The sequence below is a fragment of the Mesoplodon bidens genome (genome assembly GCF_964165515.1).
Source record: "Mesoplodon bidens genome assembly, chromosome: 13".
Lineage (NCBI taxonomy): Eukaryota > Metazoa > Chordata > Mammalia > Artiodactyla > Ziphiidae > Mesoplodon > Mesoplodon bidens.
The window spans coordinates 51,677,854-51,700,413 of NC_138169.1; the positions used below are offsets into that span (position 1 = coordinate 51,677,854).

The following is a 22,560-nucleotide window of genomic DNA, read 5'->3' on the forward strand; positions in this document are numbered from 1 at the left end:
GAAAATTTGGAAAAAACAATGTAAAGGAGACCGTAAAAAATCACCTCTAATCTCACCAGAGAGAATTGTTGTTAACATGTTGGTGTATGGTTTTGTGTATGTGTGTGTCTCTGCATGTGCACACACATGTTTATGAACAAGTCAGCCGAGGGACAACTGTCAAAAAGGAATGAGAGGCCTCAGTAGTCCTCTTTGATGCAAACCACTTGTGTCTCTGACTTAGCATTGCTCAGAGACCCACATCCAGGGCTGAATCCAAAGATGAAAGAAAGCAGCTTACTAGTTGCTTTGAAAGTTTGAATATAAGTTAATGAAAGCCATCCAGGACCGTGAGCTGGGCTCCTGCACTTTCCCCACAAACACGCAGGCAGACCTCAGTCCCCAGCTCGGTAGATTGCAGGCTGGAGGGGACTCCAGGCCTGTGTGTAGGTGTATCACAGAGGCGGTCCCTAGTGTGTGGTCGGGGGCTGTGAGTCTGGAAAGTGGATCCCAGACAGGGGCGGGTTTCTTTCTGCCACAGCCTGTTGCCATCTGAAGCATGAGCATGAAGACCGTCATGGCCTCAAGAGCAGATCGATGGGATTCCCTGAGAATCCTAATGAAGGCTCTTAATGGCTCAGAAGCCAGGCCAGGCTTTCCCAGGGCCAGTCAATGAGGCCTAAGGCCAAAGGTGGGTATTTGTGGAGAGACTGAGGCCGATCCTTTCATCTGTCCTTGGAAGATTCGTACTCCATCCTCCAACTCTGGGGGTTGCTTTAGGACAATTAGCGGACTCTTCATTTTCCTGTCCTAAATTTCAGGTAACCCATGGGCCCTTGTCAAGGGAGCCATGTTAGAGGAGACAACTTTCTTGTGACCTTGAGGTTCTCCTTTGGCTTCATTGGGTTGGGAGCTCATAGTTTCCTTCCTCGGACTGCACATTTCATGGAGGGCATGTTGTGGAGGTAGAGGAGTGATCCCGAGGGCACTCTACCCCCAAGACTCTACCTGCAGACCCAGTCAGAGGCACTCAGCTATACTCTCTCCCCCAAGACAAAACAATGGCCATCTTTTCCCAATTTGTAAAAATATAAAATCAAAACAGCCAAGGGGTTGCTTTTTCAATGTCACGATTTTTGCCTATAAAATTTATTAAGCTTCTGGAAAGTGCTTTCATCTGTCTGCTATTGATCACTAGTGGCTGAGAACAGAAAGGAACAACACTGATGGAAAAACTCAGCCATAGCATATCACGTGTGGTTCATTCCCATGTTTCTCTATGGCATGTGTGGTCTCAGCCATGATTTTATAACATATACGTATAACATCACCCTCTTTTACTGCTAGTAAAATTGTTCCTGAACCCTGTGCTGGAATTGGACATCTAAATATGTCATGCTCTTCTGCAGGGAGCAGCGTGACTAGCAGGTGTGTTTCCACCTGGCAAGGTTAGAAGCTGCTCTCGCTCTCCAGTCCCCTCTCAGCTGGACCAGCAGGTAGACAGACGCGCCAGAGGTGACTGAGGGCCAGCCGAGTACGTCCATTTCCACACAAGTTTATAAATAAGCCATAAATTTGACTCCTCAAGGTGGCTTTAGACTCATTTTGGGGGGGATAGGGTGGAGAATGGGCATGTTATAGACTTTTTTAGTAGAAAGGAATTCTTTTGGATGATGAAAACTGTTAAGTTTAAAGAATCAGCAAAGAAAATCAACAGATGAGCTAAAAGACCTCAAAAATTACTACCACCTACAGCAGATGAAGTTGTCTGAGAACAAATTCCTCTGGTTGCTTTATAAACATCACACATCCCACACGTGGGTTAACTAGAAGTGTTCATTTCTGAGCATGGATGGACAATTTGCTGTTAGGCCAAGAGTGGGCCAGTTAGGGAGAAGCAATAAAAGCTGAGGGATCTAGGTGTTTCACAGAGACTAATAAATATGCATGAATTAATGAAAATTAAACGGGCCCCATTTGATCCCAGCAATTGCCCCTTTGGTTGAGGGGCTAGAATGAAATGGTGGATTGGAGTTAGTCTCTAGGGCATGGCTCAGTGTCACACCTGTCTGCGCATACTGCAGGGGCAGACTCTATTTTTTTTAAGATTTATTATTTATTTATTTATTTATTTTTGGCTGCATGGGGTCTTGGTTGTGGCTTGCGGGATCTTCGTTGAGGCATGAGGGATCTTTTGTTGCGGCACGCGGGCTGCTCTCTAATGGTGGTGTACAGGTTTTTTTTTCTCTCTCTAGTTATGGCACGCAGGCTCCAGAGCATGTGGGCTCTGTAGCTGTAGTGCACGTGTTCCAGAGCATGTGGGCTCTGTAGTTTGTGGCACGCGGTCTCTCTAGTAGAGGCGCGCAAGCTCAGTAGTTGTGGCACGTGGGCTTAGTTGCCCTGCGACATGTGGGATCTTAGTTCCCTGCCCAGGGATCTAACCTGCGTCCCCTGCATTGGAAGGTGGATTATTTACCACCGGACCACCAGGGAAGTCCCAGGGGCAACTGTTTTGTCTGCATCTTCAAGTCAGTTTCCCTTCCTAGTGGATGGGGCCAGGCAGGAAGAGAGAAAGGCAGTAAGCACTCATGGAAGCCCACGGGAGGGCCTTGCTTTGTCATTTTGCTATCATCAGAGACTTCCTTTCCTGGGGACCTTCGCTGTGGTGATCAACAGGAAACTGGTCGAGAACCCTCTGTGCCCCTGGGCAGGGTGCCCCTCCCTCTGACTGTATGAGTTTGCCTCTCAGACACAGGGGGAGGCACTTATTTTGTTACCCACAGACTGGGTAACTTATTTTGAAATTTCAGTCATAAATCTTGAGTCCTGCTAATTTGGTTCAGCACTGCTTTTGAAGAAGTTCATTTTTCATTTGAATGTGAGGTGAGGAGATATAACATAATTTTTAACCACGTGTCTAACACATGATTAACGGGAAAAAGAATCCAGCCGTCTTTTCAAGAGATCCCGTCTCTGACTTCTGCTCAAGGATACATTGCTCTGTGAAGAATGCACACAGCGTGGTGGAGGTTAGAGTGGGCAGAACTCAAGCTCTGTTTCCATTGCTGCTTCGAGCAGAAGCATACCTGTTAAGTGTTCATTGGTCACGCTGAAAGGCTTGGAACATGCTGCTGGGACCTTCTATTTGAGCGTTAGACCAACTTGGGTACAAGGCATCGTGCAAAATAGCTTACTATTTTCTTTTGGGTTTAATACAGAGACAGGGGGAGAGTAAGAGGGAGAAGTACTGAGCGGTTTATTCTGGGTTGAGGGAGGAGTGCTTGGTTTGGTGGGAGGAGGACCCTGGCCTGGGAGCCTGTGTGGAAGGCCTGTGGGTCCGTGTGGGTGTCCTCCACCCACCACCACCACTGCAGTGGCAGCTACTGCTGTTCGAGTGCCTGCCATGCCACAGACGCTGTTCTAAGCATTCTTCATATAAAACGCATTTGTTTGATGAATATTTAAGTGCCAACCACATGCTTGCAAACATCAGAGAAAAGCCAGGCTGTCATGGAACCTACACTCACTGCAGTGTTTGGGGTGGAGGAAGGGGAGGTGGAGTTGGAGGGAGACGGATGATAATGATGAAGGAAATGACTGTCTCCTGACGTTCTCCATCAGTGCTCAGGAGAATTGACAAAGGGCTCTACCTCCACGACACCTCACAGTGAGCCTCTAGGGTGGATCCGATCCCTGCAGGTTAGACGCGTCTCTCTAGCCTCTGTTCATTCCACCACTTTGGGGCTCGGTTTCGTTCTCTGTTATGTGAAGGGGGAAGATCGTGTGGTTTATGATTCTAATACAGGACCATCCCCTACCTACACGTACACACACGTAAACCCCAAATGGAGCAACAAAGGTGATGCTGGTGGGGGTGAACTGGACCATTTAGTTCTGACAGGTGGCAGCTCTTGGGACAGTTATGACTGCTGGTGCTTGACACAGGCCAGCTGGAGCCCTGCCAGGGCTATTTGTGTTGAACTAGAAGGTTTCTTCCCCTTCCCCTTCATTCTTCTAAGAAGTTTCTATTTTCTGGTCCCCAAACAGTCAAAGGACAATGAACATTTATCCCAACAGTGTATGAATACTTGCAAATTTCCAGTCTTGAAATCCTTAAATAGTAAAAAGGGAATCAGAGGGCTTCCCTGGTGGCGCAGTGGTTGAGAGTCTGCCTGCCGATGCAGGGGACACGGGTTCGTGCCCTGGTCCGGGAAGATCCCACATGCCGCAGAGTGGCTGGGCCCGTAAGCCATGGCCGCTGAGCCTGCGCGTCTGGAGCCTGTGCTCCGCAACGGGAGAGGCCACAACAGTGAGAGGCCCGTGTACCGCAAAAAAAAGGGAATCAGATATTACAGCTGAAGAACACGGTTTTTAATTAAGCCAGTGTTTGAGTGTTTTCATTATAATGGATAAACTGGTGCACAGATATGTGTCTGCATGAGAGAGGAAGAGAGGAGATAGTCCAGGTACATCCCTCTCTCCGGGATGCCTGCGGTTGTTTCTTGTCCTTTCCTTCCCCAGGCCCTGTTTGACATGTGTGGCTCCAAAGTAAGGAACCAGGAAGCAGTTCTGGGCCCCCGAGCCCCACTAGGAATCCTTTGCACTGATGCTCTCTCTCTTGCATAGGCTTTTCTTTATGCATACGTGGGGAACCCAGTAGAACTCGTGTTTTCGTGTTTTGTACTGAGGTTGGGTGTGAGTGTGAATGACGGAAGTTGTCCTTGTTATAAACATGAGCAAAGGCACTTGGAATGCTTGACCTATACCTGGACAGTGAGACCCATGACCTACTGACCACACTGATTGTCTTGAGGGTGGAAACAGTTACTTTGCTGGGCTTTGAAGAACAGGTGTGGACTTCAAAATAGTTTGATGATAAAGATCAGCAAGGAGATGATTTTCAACAGTTAGCAGGAAAGGATCATACTTTTGTGTTCACAGTAACAAAGGGTCATAGAAGCTTAGCCCATAGGTTCATAGTTTGGACCAACTGGGCAGCTAGTCCAAAGGAAAAGGCTTTTTGTTCCCTTGCTGGGAGCACCAACAGACCTGTACATCAAACTACATCTGTGGCTTTCACATTGTATAGTAGGTGCCTATTCCTTTTAAAAGTCTCCTGTCTTCTTTTCTTACTGTGTGTATTTAACCCTCTGGCTCTTTTAAAACTGCCCCAGTTTAACCCACCCATGCCCTCTCAGGGGCCTCCAGTCACTAGTCAGACATTTTATTGAGCACCTACTATGTGCCGGGCACTTTGCCAAGGGCACAGAGATAAGACAGGACACATCACTGCCCTTGGGGAGCTTTTGTCCTGAAAGCCAGGAAATCAGCTCTGACATAACCCATCCATGAATCAGCATTTGGAATCCACTGGTTTTAGGTTATTTCAGACTTTACTTTTTCAGCAAAAATAAGCCCTATCCCTTTGAGATCTTTATAGAGAAAGCAGGAAAGAGCTGCACGTTCCACACCGCCACACCAAGGGCAAGGCAATACTTCACTGCAGATGTTTATCTCCAGCGTAGGAAATCACATCAGGGTGTCGTGTACCCTTTGTGGCCTTGGCCTTGGCTTGGCGATCCTGAATGTGGAGGGTTTCCCTGACCTCCCTGAAGCCACGGGACAGCCTCCAGGAGCCTCCCCCTGGAGCCCCACTGAGGAGTCACCTCTTGCACCAAACCTTCCTCGACCATCACACTGCAAGAGACAGACCTCCCTTGCTGAGTGACAGGCTTGGCTAAGCGCTTTGCCTTCTAAGTGCTTTTACCCTGTGCTGAGGTGTGTTCCTGTACTTATGCCTAACTGTTCCATTTGATTATAAGCCTCTTGATGACAGACTCCCAGAGACCCAGTTCCTTGGTACCTGGTTGATGCTTAAACAGTTATTTGTGCCTTGATTGAATAGAGATAATATACTTCTGTTCTTGAAATGTTTGCTAGATGGACATTTCACAGTTATTGTTTGAAGTCCATTGCTAGAGTGACTGTAAAGCTCTCCTGCATCCCCTTTCCTTGCAGGAGATGGACATACAGAGAGTACTTACAAAGAATTTCCACACTTGGAGAGTAAAATGCATGGTCTAAAAAAGCTGCATATGAATGGATTTTTAAAAAATCACCTATTTAGGGCTTCCCTGGTGGCGCAGTGGTTGAGAGTCCGCCTGCCGATGCAGGGGACACGGGTTTGTGCCCCTATCCCGGAAGATCCCACATGCCGCGGAGCGGCTGGGCCCGCGAGCCATGGCCGCGGAGCCTGTGTGTCCGGAGCCTGTGCTCTGCAACGGGAGAGGCCACAGCAGTGAGAGGCCCGCGTACAGCAAAAAAAAAAAAAAAAAAAAAAAATCACCTATTTAGTATAAAGGGAACTTTTCAAACAGATAGGCATCCTGACGCTGAAGAGTATACATTTTCAAGTAGACAGCGATGACATGGTATATCGTCTCCTAATTGGAAACATATTCAAGTCCATCCTAAGAATTGTGTCATGTTTTGAAATTTGGTGACTGAAAGGCACTGCCATCATTGGGTGATAAGTCTCTGGATAAACTGTTGATGTGAATTGGACAAGGAGTGTTGAATTGCTGTTTCTAATGATTTTTGCTTTATTCCTAGGAGTCAAACCTTGGTCAAATATCATGGAAATCCTGGAGGAAAAGGATGGGGTCGACACGGAGTTGCTGGTTTATGCAATGACTTTAGTGAACAAGGTCGGTTGATGTTTGTTATCGGTTGAACTGTGTCCCCCCCACCCCAAAAGATGTGTTCCCGTAGATGTGTTCCTGAAGTCCTAACCCCTGGTACCTGTGCATGTGATCTTAGTAGGAAATAGGATCTTTGCAAATGTAATCAGGTTAAGATGAGGCCATTAAGGTGGGCTCTAATCCAATAGGACTGGTGTCCTTATAAGAAGAGGAAAAGAGATACACATAGAGGGAAGACAAGGTAGACACACATATAGGAGGAAGACAGCCAGTGAAAGCAGGGGCAGAGATTGGAGTGATACATCTGTAAGCTGAGGACCGCCAAAGGATGCTAAGGATTGTCAGCAGCCAATCCCGGGTGAAGCAGGGAAGGATCCTGCCCTAGAGCCATCGGAGAGAGCACGGCCCTGCCGACACCTTGATGTCAGACTTCTAGTCTCTCCACCTGGGAGAGAATAAATTTCTGGGGTTTTTTCTTCTTCAGAAAACCAGTTTTTTATTTTTAAAGCTCTGCCATGTTTCTAGTGGGTGCCGAGGGTCACCTGCCACACTCACACCAGGTGGTCCATGTAGCCAGCAAACAGTCTGGCCATCAGCAGACCAGGCCAGAGAGGTCCACTGGGGGGTGGTTCTGCCTTGCTGCTGGTCCTGATAACTTCTTACTTCAATTCATCTACAGTAATTTTGGGGGCTTCCCTGGTGGCGCAGTGGTTGAGAGTCCGCCTGCCGATGCAGGGCACACGGGTTCGTGTCCCGGTCCGCGAAGATCCCACGTGCCACAGAGCGGCTGGGCCCATGAGCCATGGCCGCTGAGCCTGCGCGTCCGGAGCCTGTGCTCCGCAACGGGGGAGGCCACAACAGTGAGAGGCCCGCATATCGCAAAAAAATTTTAAAAATTAAAAAAAAATAATTTTACCCTCCAAGTCGCAGATCTTGATGCTTAGCCAGTGGCAGCACGGAGCCAGTAGCATTTGGGACTGAAGCACAGGGCGTTGATGAGGTTCCCACCATCTAGCATGTGAAGGTGCTTGCCTTCGTTGACGTCCCACAACGTGGCCTGGCCATCCTTGCCTCCAGAAGCACAGAGGGATCCATCTGGAGAGATGGCCACAGTGTTCAGGCAGCCTGTGTAGCAAATGTGATTGGTCTTCAGCTTACAGTTTACCAAGTTCCATACCTAATTTCTGTTGTTTTAAGCCTCTCAGTTTGTGGTACTTTGTTATGGCAGCCCTAGGGAACTAGTACATGTGAAAATCTAAAATTTACCCTCTGAAGAAGAACCACATCGTGTGTACCCCCATGGCGGGAACACCCTTCAGCATGCCTCTTTGCAAGAGAAAACCCTTTACACCCACCTGTGGCATGTGTGCAATGTGTGCTGGTGCTCATACCTGTGAAGGCCTGAGAGTCTGCATGCTTTCTGTGCTTTGGTTCTTTCCAATGAAACCGGAAAGAGGGTAGCGAGAATTTTATGGCTACTCGTCCTATCAAGATGTCCCCTAGAAAACATTTTTCCTTAAGGATATAGATTAGCAAGTTTTACTCTAAGGAAATCATTCACAATCAGACAGAAAAGCAAGCACTCTGTTCCACGGCTTATTGACTCCTGACTGCTGGGGGCGAGGTATGGATTCCTGAGGGCGGGTCCCGTCCTCCTCCTGTGATGGTGACCTCACCCTTGTGCTCCCTTTCCTCCCATTACGTCCCCCATGGTCACCTGCTTGTGTCCGTCCTGAGAGGTGCTCTGACCGTGGGTCCCATGCTGACCTGGGACAGCCCACTCTCAGGACTGGAGCTCCTTCATCCCAGTGCTTGGGCCCCTTCCTCATTAATAATTGAGGGAGGGTGGGGTTGTTTCTCTTCCCTGGACCCCAGACGCTACATCAGTCACCCCAAGATCCTCCCTTTTTGTGCCCCAGGCTGCCGGGTGCAAGCCTAAGGACCAGCTGCAGTGATCATTAGTTCTTCAGAAAAGACCCAGAATCTCTTCCTGAAATGTAACTGGAGAAACATTTCCCCTGATGACTGGGGACAAATTAGTAGAAAGCAACATAATTATGAAGAGTAATTCTACTAGATATTAAAATGTTGTGCAAACTCTAAGGATTAAAACAATGTGGTCTTGACTCTTTCCTCAGCAGATGGCTGAAGCAGAGGGGCTCTGGAACAGACCCCAACGCACAGGACGACCCACCCTGTGATTGAAATCCATAGGAATGGTCAGCTTTCTTCATGACTGGGAGAGGTTTTGATAAATGGAAATAAACAAAAACATACTTTGACTGTATACCAAAATAAATTTCAGGTAGATTAAAGAGTTCAATGTGACCTATCAAACTGTAGAAAACTGAGGAAAAACTAGAGGTGAAGATGAACTGGTCTCTAGTTGCTGAATAATAAAATAGTAAAACCAGTCAAAAAGATTCCAAAGCAAAGGACTTAAATATTTCACTGTATAAAACTATAAACTATAAAACATCTTATTTGTAAAATGAAATCCAAAACAAAAACTAAAGGCAAGTGACAGACTGGGAAATTGTTTGCAAAAAACTGGGCAGAAAATGATACTATCCTAAATATATTAAGAACTCAGTTGAAAAATGAATGAGGTTAACCCTACTAAGATTAAAAGAAATATATAGTAAAACAACAAGCCATTTTCTCCGGGTCCCGTGGGCAGTGATTGCTTTTTAATGAAATGCCGTTTGTTGATGAGGTCACAGGAAATTTCCTAGAGTCCTGGTGGGGAATGGGCATCACTTTTCTGGAAGATAATCCTCAGAATTCTGTATTTATTTTCAAAGCTCTTTGTGAGTTGATTTTACCATGAAATTTTTTTTTCTTTTTTTTTTTTTTTTTTTGTGGTACGTGAGCCTCTCACCGCTGTGGCCTCTCCCGTTGCGGAGCACAGGCTCTGGACGCGCAGGCTCAGCAGCCATGGCTCACGGGCCTAGCCGCTCCGCGGCATGTGGGATCTTCCCAGACTGGGGCATGAACCCGTGTCTTCTGCATCGGCAGGCGGATTCTCAACCACTGCACCACCAGGGAAGCCCTACCATGCAATTTGAAAGCAATTTTCTGTTGGTTTTTGAAGATGAAGGTCACCTATTTCCAGTTACTGCCATTGTTTTGGAAAACATTAAATTCAGCAAAAATGGCATTTTCACTCTTGCACAGTGTTTTCATTGTAATGCTCTCCACCTTAGTGGTAGAGGCCATTCTCGGCTGTGTAATGATCCCAGCAGCAGCCGCATGGCATGGGCATCCTGCTGCCAGTCGCTGGCAAGGACCCAGCACATGTCACACTCTCCTTGGCACCGTAAGGCATCTAACGTCCAGGAATTCCTCACTTACTCTTTCTCTTCTGGCAGTTCCGTCTCATCTTTTGTTAGTTCTGGCCCAGGGGAAGTCCAGGAAGGTCCTGAGGACATGATTCTAAGTGTCATCCTTCCCTCAAAAAGGTCAGCAGGCCGCTGGCACCCACACTGGGTTTGTTTTCTTTTGTTGAATTTTAGTCACGTTTATCGTTCCAGTGAATAACATCTTCTGAGATCCCAAACATCATAACACATTGAAATGCTAATATGGGTCTGGAAAAAATTCAGACTCTGAAACGTGGGAAATTATATTGCTTTTCTAACGTTTCTTTCAGCAAAATGGAAGCTGGCCTAATAACATGGAATTCAAAACATTAACATTTTTATGACAAAACAAGGGTATGAAATTCTAGCCTGCTCATGGTTCTGAAACTGAAGTCTGCTCCCTTTGTTAAACAGGGAGATTAATGAGGGGTTTCCAGGATCCAGGCTAACCCCCCCTGAACTCTCCCCACACCCCCAAACCACGTCTTCAGAAGATCTGAGGGAGCATCACAAATGAACCGTTTCTCACCCTGCAAGCTGAAATTGCATGGTGCCCTGTCCTGATCCAGCTGCGGTCTCCTAGGTGGGATGCCCCGCTTTGGGGGCTCAGATATTGACCACCTTGTAGAATGAGATGAAGCAGGTGGGGGGCGGGGAATGAGTTACAAGAGGCATTACCATGGGGCTGGCTTGGAGCGTTCAGGGAAGGGGACCCCAGGGAGCCCTGTGGGGAGGGAAGCTGCTCTAGCGGAGCCAGTGGGTGAGTTACCTGATGGGATTCACACTGAGCATTTGTTTTTAGATTTGATTATATTGTTTTTTTAATTACCATATAGTAAAATTGACTTTTTTCTCTTGGTATTTAGCTGTGTAAGTTTTAACACGTATATAGGTATGGATAACCTTCACAATTAGCATATAGAACGGCTCCATCTCCTCTCAAATCTCGCTCATGTTATCCTTTTATAATGACATCCTGATCACCTGTTCATGCCCCTGGCAACCACTGATTTATTCTCTATCACTATAGTTCTAGTATTTAAAAAATGGGAATCAGGGCTTCCCTGGTGGCACAGTGGTTGAGAGTCCGCCTGCCGATGCAGGGGACATGGGTTCGTGCCCCGGTCCGGGAAGATCCCACATGCCGCGGAGCGGCTGGGCCCGTGAGCCATGGCCGCTGAGCCTGCGCGTCTGGAGCCTGTGTTCCGCAACGGGAGAGGCCACAACAGTGAGAGGCCCGCGTACCGAAAAAAAAAAAAAATGGGAATCATACAGGATGTGACCCTTTGAGGCTGGCTTCTCTCGCTCAGCACAGTGCCTTAGAGATTCATCTATGTTACTACGCATATTAATAGTTTGCTCCTTTCTGCTGCTGTATAGTGTTCCATTGTATAATATAAATATGCCACCATTTATTATCTCTTCATCCACTGAAGGAGATTTGGGTGCTCACAGCTTTTGGCTTTCACAGATGCTGCTGCTTCTGCTGCTATGAACACTTGTATACAGGCTTTCACCACACTGGTTTTACCCCACAAGAAAGATTTGATGGGATCAGTGAAAACCCAGGGACTGGAAAATAAAATGTCCTTTAGGACAGAGATTTCTCCCTCTGAGAGAGGCTGTAAAGATTTACTTGTCACAAACCCTGGCACAACAAGGTCTGAGAGAAACCAGGAAGGGGGTCCTGAGTGTCGTCTGAGAGTGAAGGCGTCAAGAGGCATTTGCTCATAGACTTTTCTGGAGTAGCTCCTGCCTCCTTTGCCAGAAGTAGGCACCTTAGCAGTGATTGTCAGAGTAGAAATGGGAGGACAGGGCCCAGGAGGGGTGGGAGTGTGGCAGTGTTTGCTGAACATGTCAGAGAATCAGCTAAAAAGAGGTGAGTGTGTTTCTGGGCTGCACGGTCCCCTCCCAGTGCAGGCGGAGAACGAAGCTGTCTTTGACAAGATCAGGCGCCTTCAGGGTGGTATGGCCATGGACGAGAGAAGCTGTCTTTAATCGTGGTGGAAGGCCAGCTCCCCTGCAGCCACCCGTGAGAGGTGGTGGGATGCGGGTGTGGCTCAAGCCCACATTTTCACCGTGGAAATAACAGATGTCCTCTCAGTCAGTACCCTCAGATCTGGGCCTCTTATTGAGCAAGGGCTCTCTGATCTGTTTGGTTCTATAGACCTAATAGACCTAATTATTTAATAGAAATCTCCCCACCAACCCATCATGGTTGGGCTTGCTAAGGCAATGGGGTAACTAGGTCCAGGAATTTAACCTCCTGGAAACTTCTGAGAGAAGGAACCTCAGTTGACTCAGCAGGGAAAAAAGGGAAGAAGAAAGGAGGGGAACGGGGAGGTGAGGAGACTGCCAGAGGCCCCTCTCTGTGCCCATCCTACCCGCCCCCCACCCCCCGCACTGCCGTGTAGAAAGTTTTGAATCTACTCACCTGTGATAGGCAGGTCAGCAGCCAGTCAGGGCACCTCCAGTCATTAGCCCTGCCCTGGCGTTTGTATCATCATTTCCCTCTCCTCATCTTTTAACAAGTTCTGGAGTTTTCACTAAAACCAAAAGATGACTTGTTCTGATGAGAGGGTTCTTTGGACAGGTGTGTACTTTTTCAGTTAACTGAGTGGACTGCTATCTGCTAATGCAGCAGCGACCGCCTTGCCTGGCATCTGCAGACGCCTGTGTGTGCTTCCACACTTGGCCACTTAGGTGTGAGCACCTGTTCATTTATTACAGCTGCTGGCTGGCTCACAGCCTCCTGTTCTGTGTCCTTGCTGGGGCCCCTGATGGATTAAGCTGTCGTATCCCAGTTATTTTTCTTTAGTGTCTGGTCTCAGCAGCAGTGAGTTGTATCCTCTTTGTTCAGCATAGAAGGGAAACAGCCATTATTTGGGTTATGAGTAGAGACATTCTTTCCAATATTCATAGCCCCAAAATAGAAGTGTTAAAAGAAGTTGGTGCTGTGAGAAGATCCTTAAGAAAATACTGGTCTTTTTTCTTGCAAGGCAAGTCACCATGTTTAGAGTATTTTTGAAATGCAGTAATAGTGAAATAAATAGGGAGTCGAGACCTTGAAATTTCAGGCCAGAGTAGATTGTGTAGAAGGCACAGGCGTGTGAGGAAAGGAGACCAGAATAGCAGGTCTGAGCGCAGGGTTTCATTAGTTATTATTTAGTAACTTCCTGTTACCTCAGGCGAATCCTTCCCTCCCCTGGCTTCATCTCCCTCGTTTATAAGATAAGGGACTTTGAGTAAATCACCTCAAGCGTCCTTCTGGCTCTAAGCAGAAGCCTGATCTGAGCTATCATCCTTCTTTTAAGAGAAGCAGAACTCAAAGAGAAGTCGGCTTTTTCTTTCTTGGGTTATCTTTTTGTCTCTTGGTTGCCGCTTTGAAATTTCTCATGTTTTCCTAAATGTCTTAGACCAAGGGGAAGGCCTGCCGAACTGAAAGAAAAGGGAATCATTCAATTGTTATAACTCCAGCTGTTGGTAGATCAATCTTAACGGGAGTTTTTCTGATCACTGAGTATGTTAGTTTTCAATTGCCATGTAACAAATTACCACAAATTTAGCAGCTTGAAACATCACAGGATTATCACCTCACAGTTTCCGTGGGGCAGGGTCCAGGCACCACCAAGAGTCTCACAAGGCGGCAGTCAAGGTGTCAACCAGGGCTGGTGTCTCGTCTGAAGCTTGGGGTCCCCTTCCAAGCTTCTCTGGTTGTTAGCGGAGCTCATTTCCTTGCAGCTGTGGAACTCATGGCGACTTGCTGCTTCCTCCGGGACAACAGGATAATCTCTCTTCTAGTCTCTGTGCTCAGAAAAGGCCTAAGCCCACTTTTAAATGGCTCACGTGATTAGGTCAGGACCACCCGGCTACTCAGAATCAACTGATTTGGGACCTTAATGACATCTGTAGAATGCTTTCACCTTTGCCATATAATGTCACCTAATCATGGGAGTGTCCTCCCTACCCTCAAGGGGAGGGAATTGTATAGCATCTGTATCCCAAGGGGGTGGGATCTTGGGGCTCATTCTGCTTACCACACTGGAGAAGCTTTTTCTCAAATGAACTTAGCATCTGTTTGCTTTGCCCCACATTGTTATACATGTGGCCACTGCCTACCATGCAAAAAATGCCCTGAGAGCCTTGTGACCGTCCCCTAAGACACGTCTGTGTCCTGTTCTTTCTCCATCCAGACCTTGTCAGGATTGCCAGACCAAGACACCTTCTACGATGTGGTGGACTGCCTGGAGGAGCTGGGCATTGCAGCTGTGTCCCAGCGGCACTTGACCAAGAAAGGGACTGACCTGGACTTAGTGGAGCAGTTGAACATCTATGAGGTAACAGGATATGTGTATGCCTTTTGTAGGGCCTCATACAGCCTGGACAAACGTCAAAGGCTGAGGGAAACATACTCTAGTCCAGTGGCTCTGAGTGTGATGGGGCAGCATCTGCAACACCTTGGAACTGCCAAAATGCAGGTTCTCAGGCCCAGCCCCAGACCTGCTGAGTCAGAAACTCCAAGGGTGGGCCCAGATTGATGAATTGCTATTTTATTTTAAAGAACATTCATTCTGAATGAGGGGTGGTGGGGAAGGAGGCACAAAGATCGTGTTTCTTATCCTCGGATAGGGGTGGAACTTCCTGCAGGGCTCTACATAATTTGTAGGGTCCAGTGCAAAATGAAAATGCGGGGAAAAAGTGCTATCAAAGATACTAAACTTTTCACTTTCTTCTGCTTTCTCTCTCACCTTGTTCATGGTGTTTTTGTGTTTGTTTGTTTGTTTTTTTTTTTTTTGCTAAAAGTATGTACTCATTGAAGAATATTTGGAAAATACCAAAAAGTGTAAGAGAAAGAAATCAGCCATGATTTTATTACTAACCATGGTTAACATTTTGGTCTGTTTTTCTAGTCTTTTTTGTAAATGTATAGACTATTAACTCCGGAGATAATAGTGTATATACAGTGTTGTGTACTGAATCTTTATTAGTAAATATTTTGGAACCGTTTTCTTTTGTCATTGAATCGTCTTCAAGAATTTCGTTTTATTAGGAACATAATAGCCTGTCTGTATGCAAGTACCATAATACATATAACCAGTCCCTGTTTTCTCAGATTTAGATTGCTTCCAAGTTTTTGAAAATGATAAATGCTGTTGTAATGAACAGCTTTATTCATAAATTTGTGTGCACAGCTAGAGTTCTAGGAGGGATATTTCCCAGCTGAATGGCTCCATTGTGATCTTCACTGGGTAGAAGTGGAGAAACTGACATGTAACTCATTCCTTCCTTAAAGTTACTGTCATAATAAGTGACAAGCTGAGGAACAGAACAGAATTATCTTTGTATGATCTTAGGAAAAATCAGTGGAAACTGAGCCAGAGAGATCTGCTCTCAGAGCATAAAGCTTCCCACAGCTGGCCAGCTCTTTTGCCCCTGCTCTGGGCATCTTCTCTAATGAAGACTCACTTACCCAGTAATCTGTTCACACTTTCATGTTTTATTATCAGTGGGTGGTGGAGGAATATGTTCTTATGGCTCCTAAGAGACAGGATAAAGTAGGAATTAAGTAAGAATACTAAAGATGGAGAAGGAAGGGACTAAAGACAGTCGGCTCACATCAAGGTAGAAGGACTTTTCCCAGCACATATACCTCCCTTTCTTTACCCCCTTTCCCCTGATCCGAACTCCAGTCTCTGAGACTCTGCTCAACCAGGGGCTTATATTATCATAGCTTTGGATTCTGTGTGGTCAGTGTATATCAGAAGATAGCATAATGCAGGTGAATTTCCTACTAGTGAACCAACTGGGAGAGCATTTTGAAAAGTAGCCTGGATACCTCCCCAGAAGACTACTTCTGGTTTCAGGGCATACTTTCTCTCCAGTTTACCTGACTCTCAAGCTACCTCCCCATCTTCCTCTTTCCATTCATGCCAAACGTTTTAAAAGATGTCCTGTGTTCACCGTCTTCCTTTTGTCAAATGGCATTTGCTTAATATTTTAACATTAAGTACATATCATTCACAAATGTAGATTATATGTTTCACTCAAAGAACAACAAAACAAACACCCATTGTGATAGTTAACTTTATGTGTCAGCTTGACTGGGCCACGGGGTGCCCAGATATTTGATCAAACATTATTCTGTGTCTGTGTAGGTATTTCTGGATGAGATTAACATTCACATTGGTAGACTGAGTAATGAAGATCGCCCTCCTCCATGTGGGTGGGCCTCATTCAATCTACTGAGGGCCTGAATAGAACAAAAGGCTGAGCAAGAGAGAATTCACTCTCTGCTGTTGGTAATGAGCTGGGACATAGTTTGCCTCTTACCTTTGACCTCCAGCTAGAACTAACACCATTGGCTCCCTTGGTTCCCAGGCATTTGGACCACAGATCTTGGGACTTCTCAGCTGCCATAATCATGTCAGCCAACTCCTTACACTAAATTTCCATATATATCCTATTTGTTCTGTTTCTTTGGAGAGCCTTAATACACTCATGTATTTAAGAAGTAGAATATTAACAGTAACTCAGAAGTGTCCTTGATGGCCCTTCCTGGTGTCATCCAACTAACTTCCAGCACTGTTCTCTCTCTCTTTTTTTTTTAAATAATTTTGTCTGAAAATAACTTATTCTGTGAGCTAACACAAAGGATCAGATTATCAAATAAGAGTTGACAGATCTGAGATCTTGCTACCTATAGCAGAGCTATACTAATCTATCTAGGCTAATAATTTCCAGAATACAGAGGTGCAGAGACCTGTGACTCCCAGGTCTTTTATTCATATATCAGACATGTGCTTTCTGACCCAGAACAATAGATGAGGTCTCCAAGTGTGGTTCATGCATCACCTCGCCCAGTGAGTAATTTGCTTCATAACTATGAAGGCTCTCTACTACATAGTCCAGAGAGTCATGGGTATAAATCCATAAGTTCTGTGTTTATTTAGTGTAGGTAATCCTTAGCCAATCCTACCCTGCTAATTAAGGGCATTCCAGAAACAAGAACTCTCATTTTAGCAAATATCATCAGGCTGTTTGTTAGATAGTCTAGTTATTAGCATATTTACAAAAGATTAGATGGGGTCATTGTCTTCTTTCTTTCCCCAGAAGCATCACTACTACAAAAGGAGTGGAGGGATCACAGGCCAGCTGTTTTAACTCCTTCCTCCCAGTCTGTATCCCTAAACAACATATTAATTTTGTCTTTTTATAAATGGAACCATACCTTTGGTGTCCTCCTACAGTTTCTCTTTTTGCTTATTGTTTTTGAGACCTACCCATGTTGTTATGTGAAGTTCTAGTTTGTTCACTTTCACTGCTGATGAATATATCCCAATTTATTTATCTGCTCTTCTCTTGATGGGTGTCGGCTGGTTACAGTTTTGTTGCCATGATAATGCTACCATGACCATTCTTTTCTGTGTGTGTGTGTGTGTTGTGTGTGCGTGCGCGCGCATGCGCCCAATACTCTTTATGTTTAGGTGTCAATTCTATTCTCGCTTTGTAAAAATATTTAGAAGTTTTTCTTCTTTCTCTCTGCCCTTGTCTCTCTCTGGTCTTTGATTATTTGATAGAATTCCCTTGGGAAATTGTGTGGACCTGTGATGATGATGATGGGGCAGAGGAGGAGTGTGTGTGTGTGTGTGTGTGTGTTGGAGGCAAGAGATCTTTGGTAACTATGTTTTTTCTATGGGTATTGGTCTATTTAAACTTCCTATCTTTATGGAGATCAGTTTTTCTGAATCATATTTTCCTAGGAAATTATCCACTCTATCTGGATTTTTAAACTGATTACTAAAGAGATATATAAATAGTCTCTCAGGAATGTTTTTAATTTCCTCTTGTTCGGAAGCTATTTTCCTTTGTTAATTTTTGTGTTTGTAATTTCTCCCTTTTTTTCCTCTGGGTTAACTAGTGGTTTGTCTATTTTGTCGTTGTTGTTAATTTCGACTTATGTATGATTTGCAGTGCTCTTCTGTTTTGTAACTCAAAACGTTTTTATCTCTATAATTTCCTTCTTTAATTTTCTTTCAGTTTACTTTGTTGTTCTTTTTTTAGATTTTTAAGTTGTTTATTTACTTCATTTCCTTTTATCCTTTAACCATCCTCACATTCCTGGACTGTAACCCACTTGGTCATGATGTGTTCTTTTTTAAAGTGTGCTGTTGGGATTCTGTTCGACACTAACTTATTTAGGATTTTTCCGCAAATAGTCATAAGTAAGATTGGCCTCCCTCTCAGCCTCCCGTCTCTTCCTTTCTTCCTTTTCTGTATGCCGTCCCTAGTAGCTTGGGCATCACTCTTATGCTAGCATCATAAAAAGATGATGCTGGTGGTCATGAAAGCACTTTTGTATGTTGCTCCTGTAGAATGCGCTCCTGGCGACTACGTCTATGGACGTCTCTAGGGTACCTCTCTGATTGCTCCTCCTCGATGTCCTCCCGTGGATCTTTCTTCTCTGTTCCCTTTTGGTGTTGGAGTTTCCTTATCAGACTTCCTCCTCTCTCAGTACATGCAGCCTGCACTATGATTCACCCAGTGAGTTCAGCAGCTTGGGAGGCTGGTGGCTGATACCTTGACCCTGAGCTTCCTGCCAAGACTCCTGGTTGCCTGACCCTCTGCCTGCTTGTCTTTTTGTATTACGTTCATTCATTCATTGAGGGTCTGTCACATACTCTGCTGGGGCTGAAAATACAGAGCCAGAAGATCTGTCCCTGCCCCAAGCAACTTTCATTCTGTGGTCTAAGACAAGCAGGTGGCCGGTTCCCCCAGCAGCTAAATGTGATGGAACAAGAAAGGACATGGAACATGCCAGAGGAGCTCAGATTATGTCAGTCACAGCCACCTGGAGGCTGCACGTGACATGTATCCAGCCCTAATGAAAGCTTTTATTTTTCTCCCATGACAAAAACAAAAATCCTGCACAATCTGTTCATTTCTCCATCTCTACAAAGAGCAGAGTCTCCCAAGTTACAAACCCGGAACTGTCCTGGACTCCCTCCCCTCTCCTCTGTCCCCACGCTCGGAAGTCTGATTGCTGAAGACTGTGATTTCTTCTCCATTCCCCTAGCTCAGGCCCTCATCATTTCTTGCCTGGATTATTGCAATGTCTTCTCATTCATTTGTTCCTCTGTGAATCCATTCATTCAACAGAACTTTACTGAGCACATACTATGTGCCAGGCACTATTCTAGGCCCCAGGACACAGCAGCAAACTAGACAGACAAGGCCAGTGTCCTGAGGGGATGCACATTCTCATGGGGTGCAGACAGTGATCAAAGTACATGAGTAAGCTGAGGATCCAAGATTGCTGGCGTGTCTATGAAGAAAAGAGACAGGATGAGGTAGAGGTGAGACACTGAGGCAGGGGGAGGAAGGCCCATCTGAGGTGGTGGCCTAAAGAAGGACAGTGACAGAGGGAAGAGTAGTGGAGGAGCTCAGGTTTGGCAGGTGTGAAGGGTTGAAAGGAGGTGTGATGACGGGCAGGGCCTGGAGAGGTTGGCACCTGCAGAGTGGCATCCCCTGGGGGCTTCTCTGCTTATTCCCTCTTTCTAACTCCCTGCAACTGAAAACAAGGGATCCTCCTGGAAGTCAGATCTGACTACGCCATTCCTCTATTTAAGAAAATAAACAGGAGTGAATGAATGAATGAATGAATGAAAAACTTTAAAACCTTTTTCACAGCCTGTGGGATGAAGCCCAAACTCTTTGAGTTGGTACAAGAGCTAACACCGTCTGTGGCCTTTGTGCTTCTGTGGCCTCTCTCAGGTCATTCCTAGATGTCTCTGAAGTTTCAGCCACACTCAACTTCTTCTGTTTCTTGAACGTGAAAGGCAGGTCATCAGGGAGCTTCCCTTTATCCATTCTCCTTGGTTTGCCTGGAGTGCTCTTCCTTCCCATTCTCAGGTTGGCAAACTCCTCCTCCTCCTGCAGGAGTCATCTCAGATATCCCCTCGTCCGCAAGGCCTCTTTGGCAAGGTAAAAGGAGTTCCTGCTACTTGTCGCCTGCACTTTGTTTATAACCCAGGAAGGAGCACTTGTCTGTGTCCACACTTCAGACTGAACAGTCCTCAGGTCGCACTTGTCTATCTGTTTGCCTTTGTCATCTGTCTCATTCCTCTCTAACCCCTGTGCCCAGCAGCGCACCTGCCCAGAGTAGAAGTTCAGTAAGCACTTGAATGAAGGTTTCTTTTAAATATCACACATTTTATTAACAGATGCTGGGTTGAAGGAAGGGCATGATTTAATCAGAAATCAGCTACCTTAAAGGGGAGATGCTTTGAGTAATCACTCAAGGTGATTACTGAATGCTTGGGGTAGAGTCAGGATTTTTATTCCTTTCTGAAAATTAATGCAGTTTTAAAAATATTTAGTGCCACAGGACAACTAACTTCATTATATGCAAGGGCAGCAAGGAGGCCTATAAGCAGTGCCAATATTTTCCTCACAATAGACTATGAATGTTTTCAAGCCATTGTGGAGACCTTGGTTGGGCTTCTAGAATTCTTCTTAATAGTGGAGGATGTCTGGTGACCATATGTCCTGGACTTTCTGGGGAATGCCCAATACCATGTAATTTAATTCCATTTTAGAAAGGTGACTTAATCCCTGTTTAATTAAATTCATTTGAATTTTTATAGCTTTGAATGATTTTTCAAATTCACAAATCAAAATAAACGGTCTTTTGTCAGATTGTGTTCTAACTTTTGATTCTGAAAATGTGGTCCTAGTAATGGCAAAGGCATCTTAGGGATGAAGACTTTGGGGGTGAGGGGGTGACTGTTACTGTCAGGAATAAATAACTTATAGATCCAATCTCTTAAAATTCTTCCTTTATCATAGGTGATTTTAAAAATGTGTATCAGTTAGCTCTTGCTGTATAACAAATATGCCAAAAAGAGCGGTCTTAAAACAGCAATTATTGCTCATGATTCTGTGGGTCAGAGATTTGAGCCTGGTTCACCTGAAAGATTCTCAGGGAGCTACAGTTATCTGATGGCTTGACTGGGGCTGAATGGTCTAAGATGGTCTCATTCACCTGGTTTGGCATTTGGTGCTGCTGTTGCCTGGGCCATATGTCTTCAGCGGACTAGCCCGAACTTCTTCACATGTAGCAGCATTTCAGAAGGACAAGTCCCAAAGTGCAAACACTTTTGAGGCATCTATGTCTTCTGATGTCCCACTGGCCAAAGTAAGTCACATGGAAAATTGTTGACTCAGTGTAAGAGAGGGCTACACAAGGATAAGGAAACAGAGAGGCATGATTCCCTGGGAACCTAGTGCTATAATCATCTACCACAACCTGTCATCAGCATAGTTTCTTCTTGAAATGGTACTAGCACTGGCATCCACTTCACCTAAAAGCTGAATCAAGATGTTTAGGTATGAATTAAAAAGAAAATGTGGATGCAATTTGGAAAATGATAACATCTGCTGTGTAAAGATGGCTGCCTGTCATGGAGGTTAGTAGTAGTATAACAACGTAAACTCAAAGAAATGTTAATAGATTTTGACCTCCATTAAGAATGTTCAGATTGTTCAATGTTTGATGATATTAAATTATTTTAAGCAGGACAGTGGTATGTGGTTATGGGTTTTAGAAATCCTTATCTTCTAGGGATATATACTGAAATATTAATGGGTGAAATTATATGATCTGGGATTTATCTCAAAAAAATCTGGCTGGGCTTCCCTGGTGGCGCAGTCGTTGAAAGTCTGCCTGCCGATGCAGGGGACGTGGGTTCGTGCCCTGGTCCGGGAAGATCCCACATGCCGCGGAGCGGCTAGGCCCGTGAGCCATGGCCGCTGAGCCTGCGCGTCCAGAGCCTGTGCTCCGCAACGGGAGAGGCCACAACAGTGAGAGGCCCGCGTACCGCAAAAAAAAAAAAAAAAAATCTAGCTGTGGGGTCGGTGGCAGGTAGTAAATGAGGCAAGATTGGCCAGGGTCGATAGTTGTTGAACTGTCATAGGTGATGAGCACAAAAGTCTTTGTATGTGTTTGAAAATTTCCACAAAAATTTAAAAAGAATGTTTAGATCATTCAGTGGCCTCAAAGACTGGTGGAAGTTGTCACAGATGCCACCTTAGTCCACTCCTCACTGCTTTCTTGATAAGATGGGGTGGGATGTGCAAGCAATCAGTGCTGGATGAGCAACCTGCTTACTCCTCATCTTGGCTTTATAGACAGTGTCCTACATTTGATTAAAAGAGTCAGAAGGTATCTGACGAGGGGTCCAGCAAACAAAACACTCCATCATTTGGGCGAGATTAGAGATTGTTCAGGACATGGTTGATCTCACCTTGGGTCCCATGGAGGACACTGCACTTGTAGTTAATTAGATCTGACACCACAGATTCTGAATAAGTCTCTTGATAAGTGCTGTTCTCTCCAGGTGTTTTCCAGCTCTTAGTGGTCTTGACTCTAATCCATGGTGCTCCCTAGAATCTGAAGAATTTGGAACTGCCATCGAGGCCCTGTACGTGAAAGTGCGTCTCTCTTCCTGTCATCAGTGGAC

The 22,560-nt window shown here is 45.5% G+C and overlaps 1 protein-coding gene across 7 annotated transcripts in view; it reads left to right on the forward strand.

Annotated features, from left to right (window-relative positions):
• FHOD3 (formin homology 2 domain containing 3) overlaps positions 1–22,560 on the forward strand; it is a 497,371-nt gene that overhangs the window by 296,045 nt on the left and 178,766 nt on the right. For all 7 annotated transcript variants that reach the window (XM_081253453.1, XM_081253447.1, XM_081253448.1 and 4 more), the window contains exons 8-9: positions 6,592–6,686; positions 14,236–14,379. In XM_081253453.1, the coding sequence (XP_081109579.1) occupies positions 6,592–6,686; positions 14,236–14,379 (239 nt within the window). The remainder of the gene's footprint in view (positions 1–6,591; positions 6,687–14,235; positions 14,380–22,560) is intronic.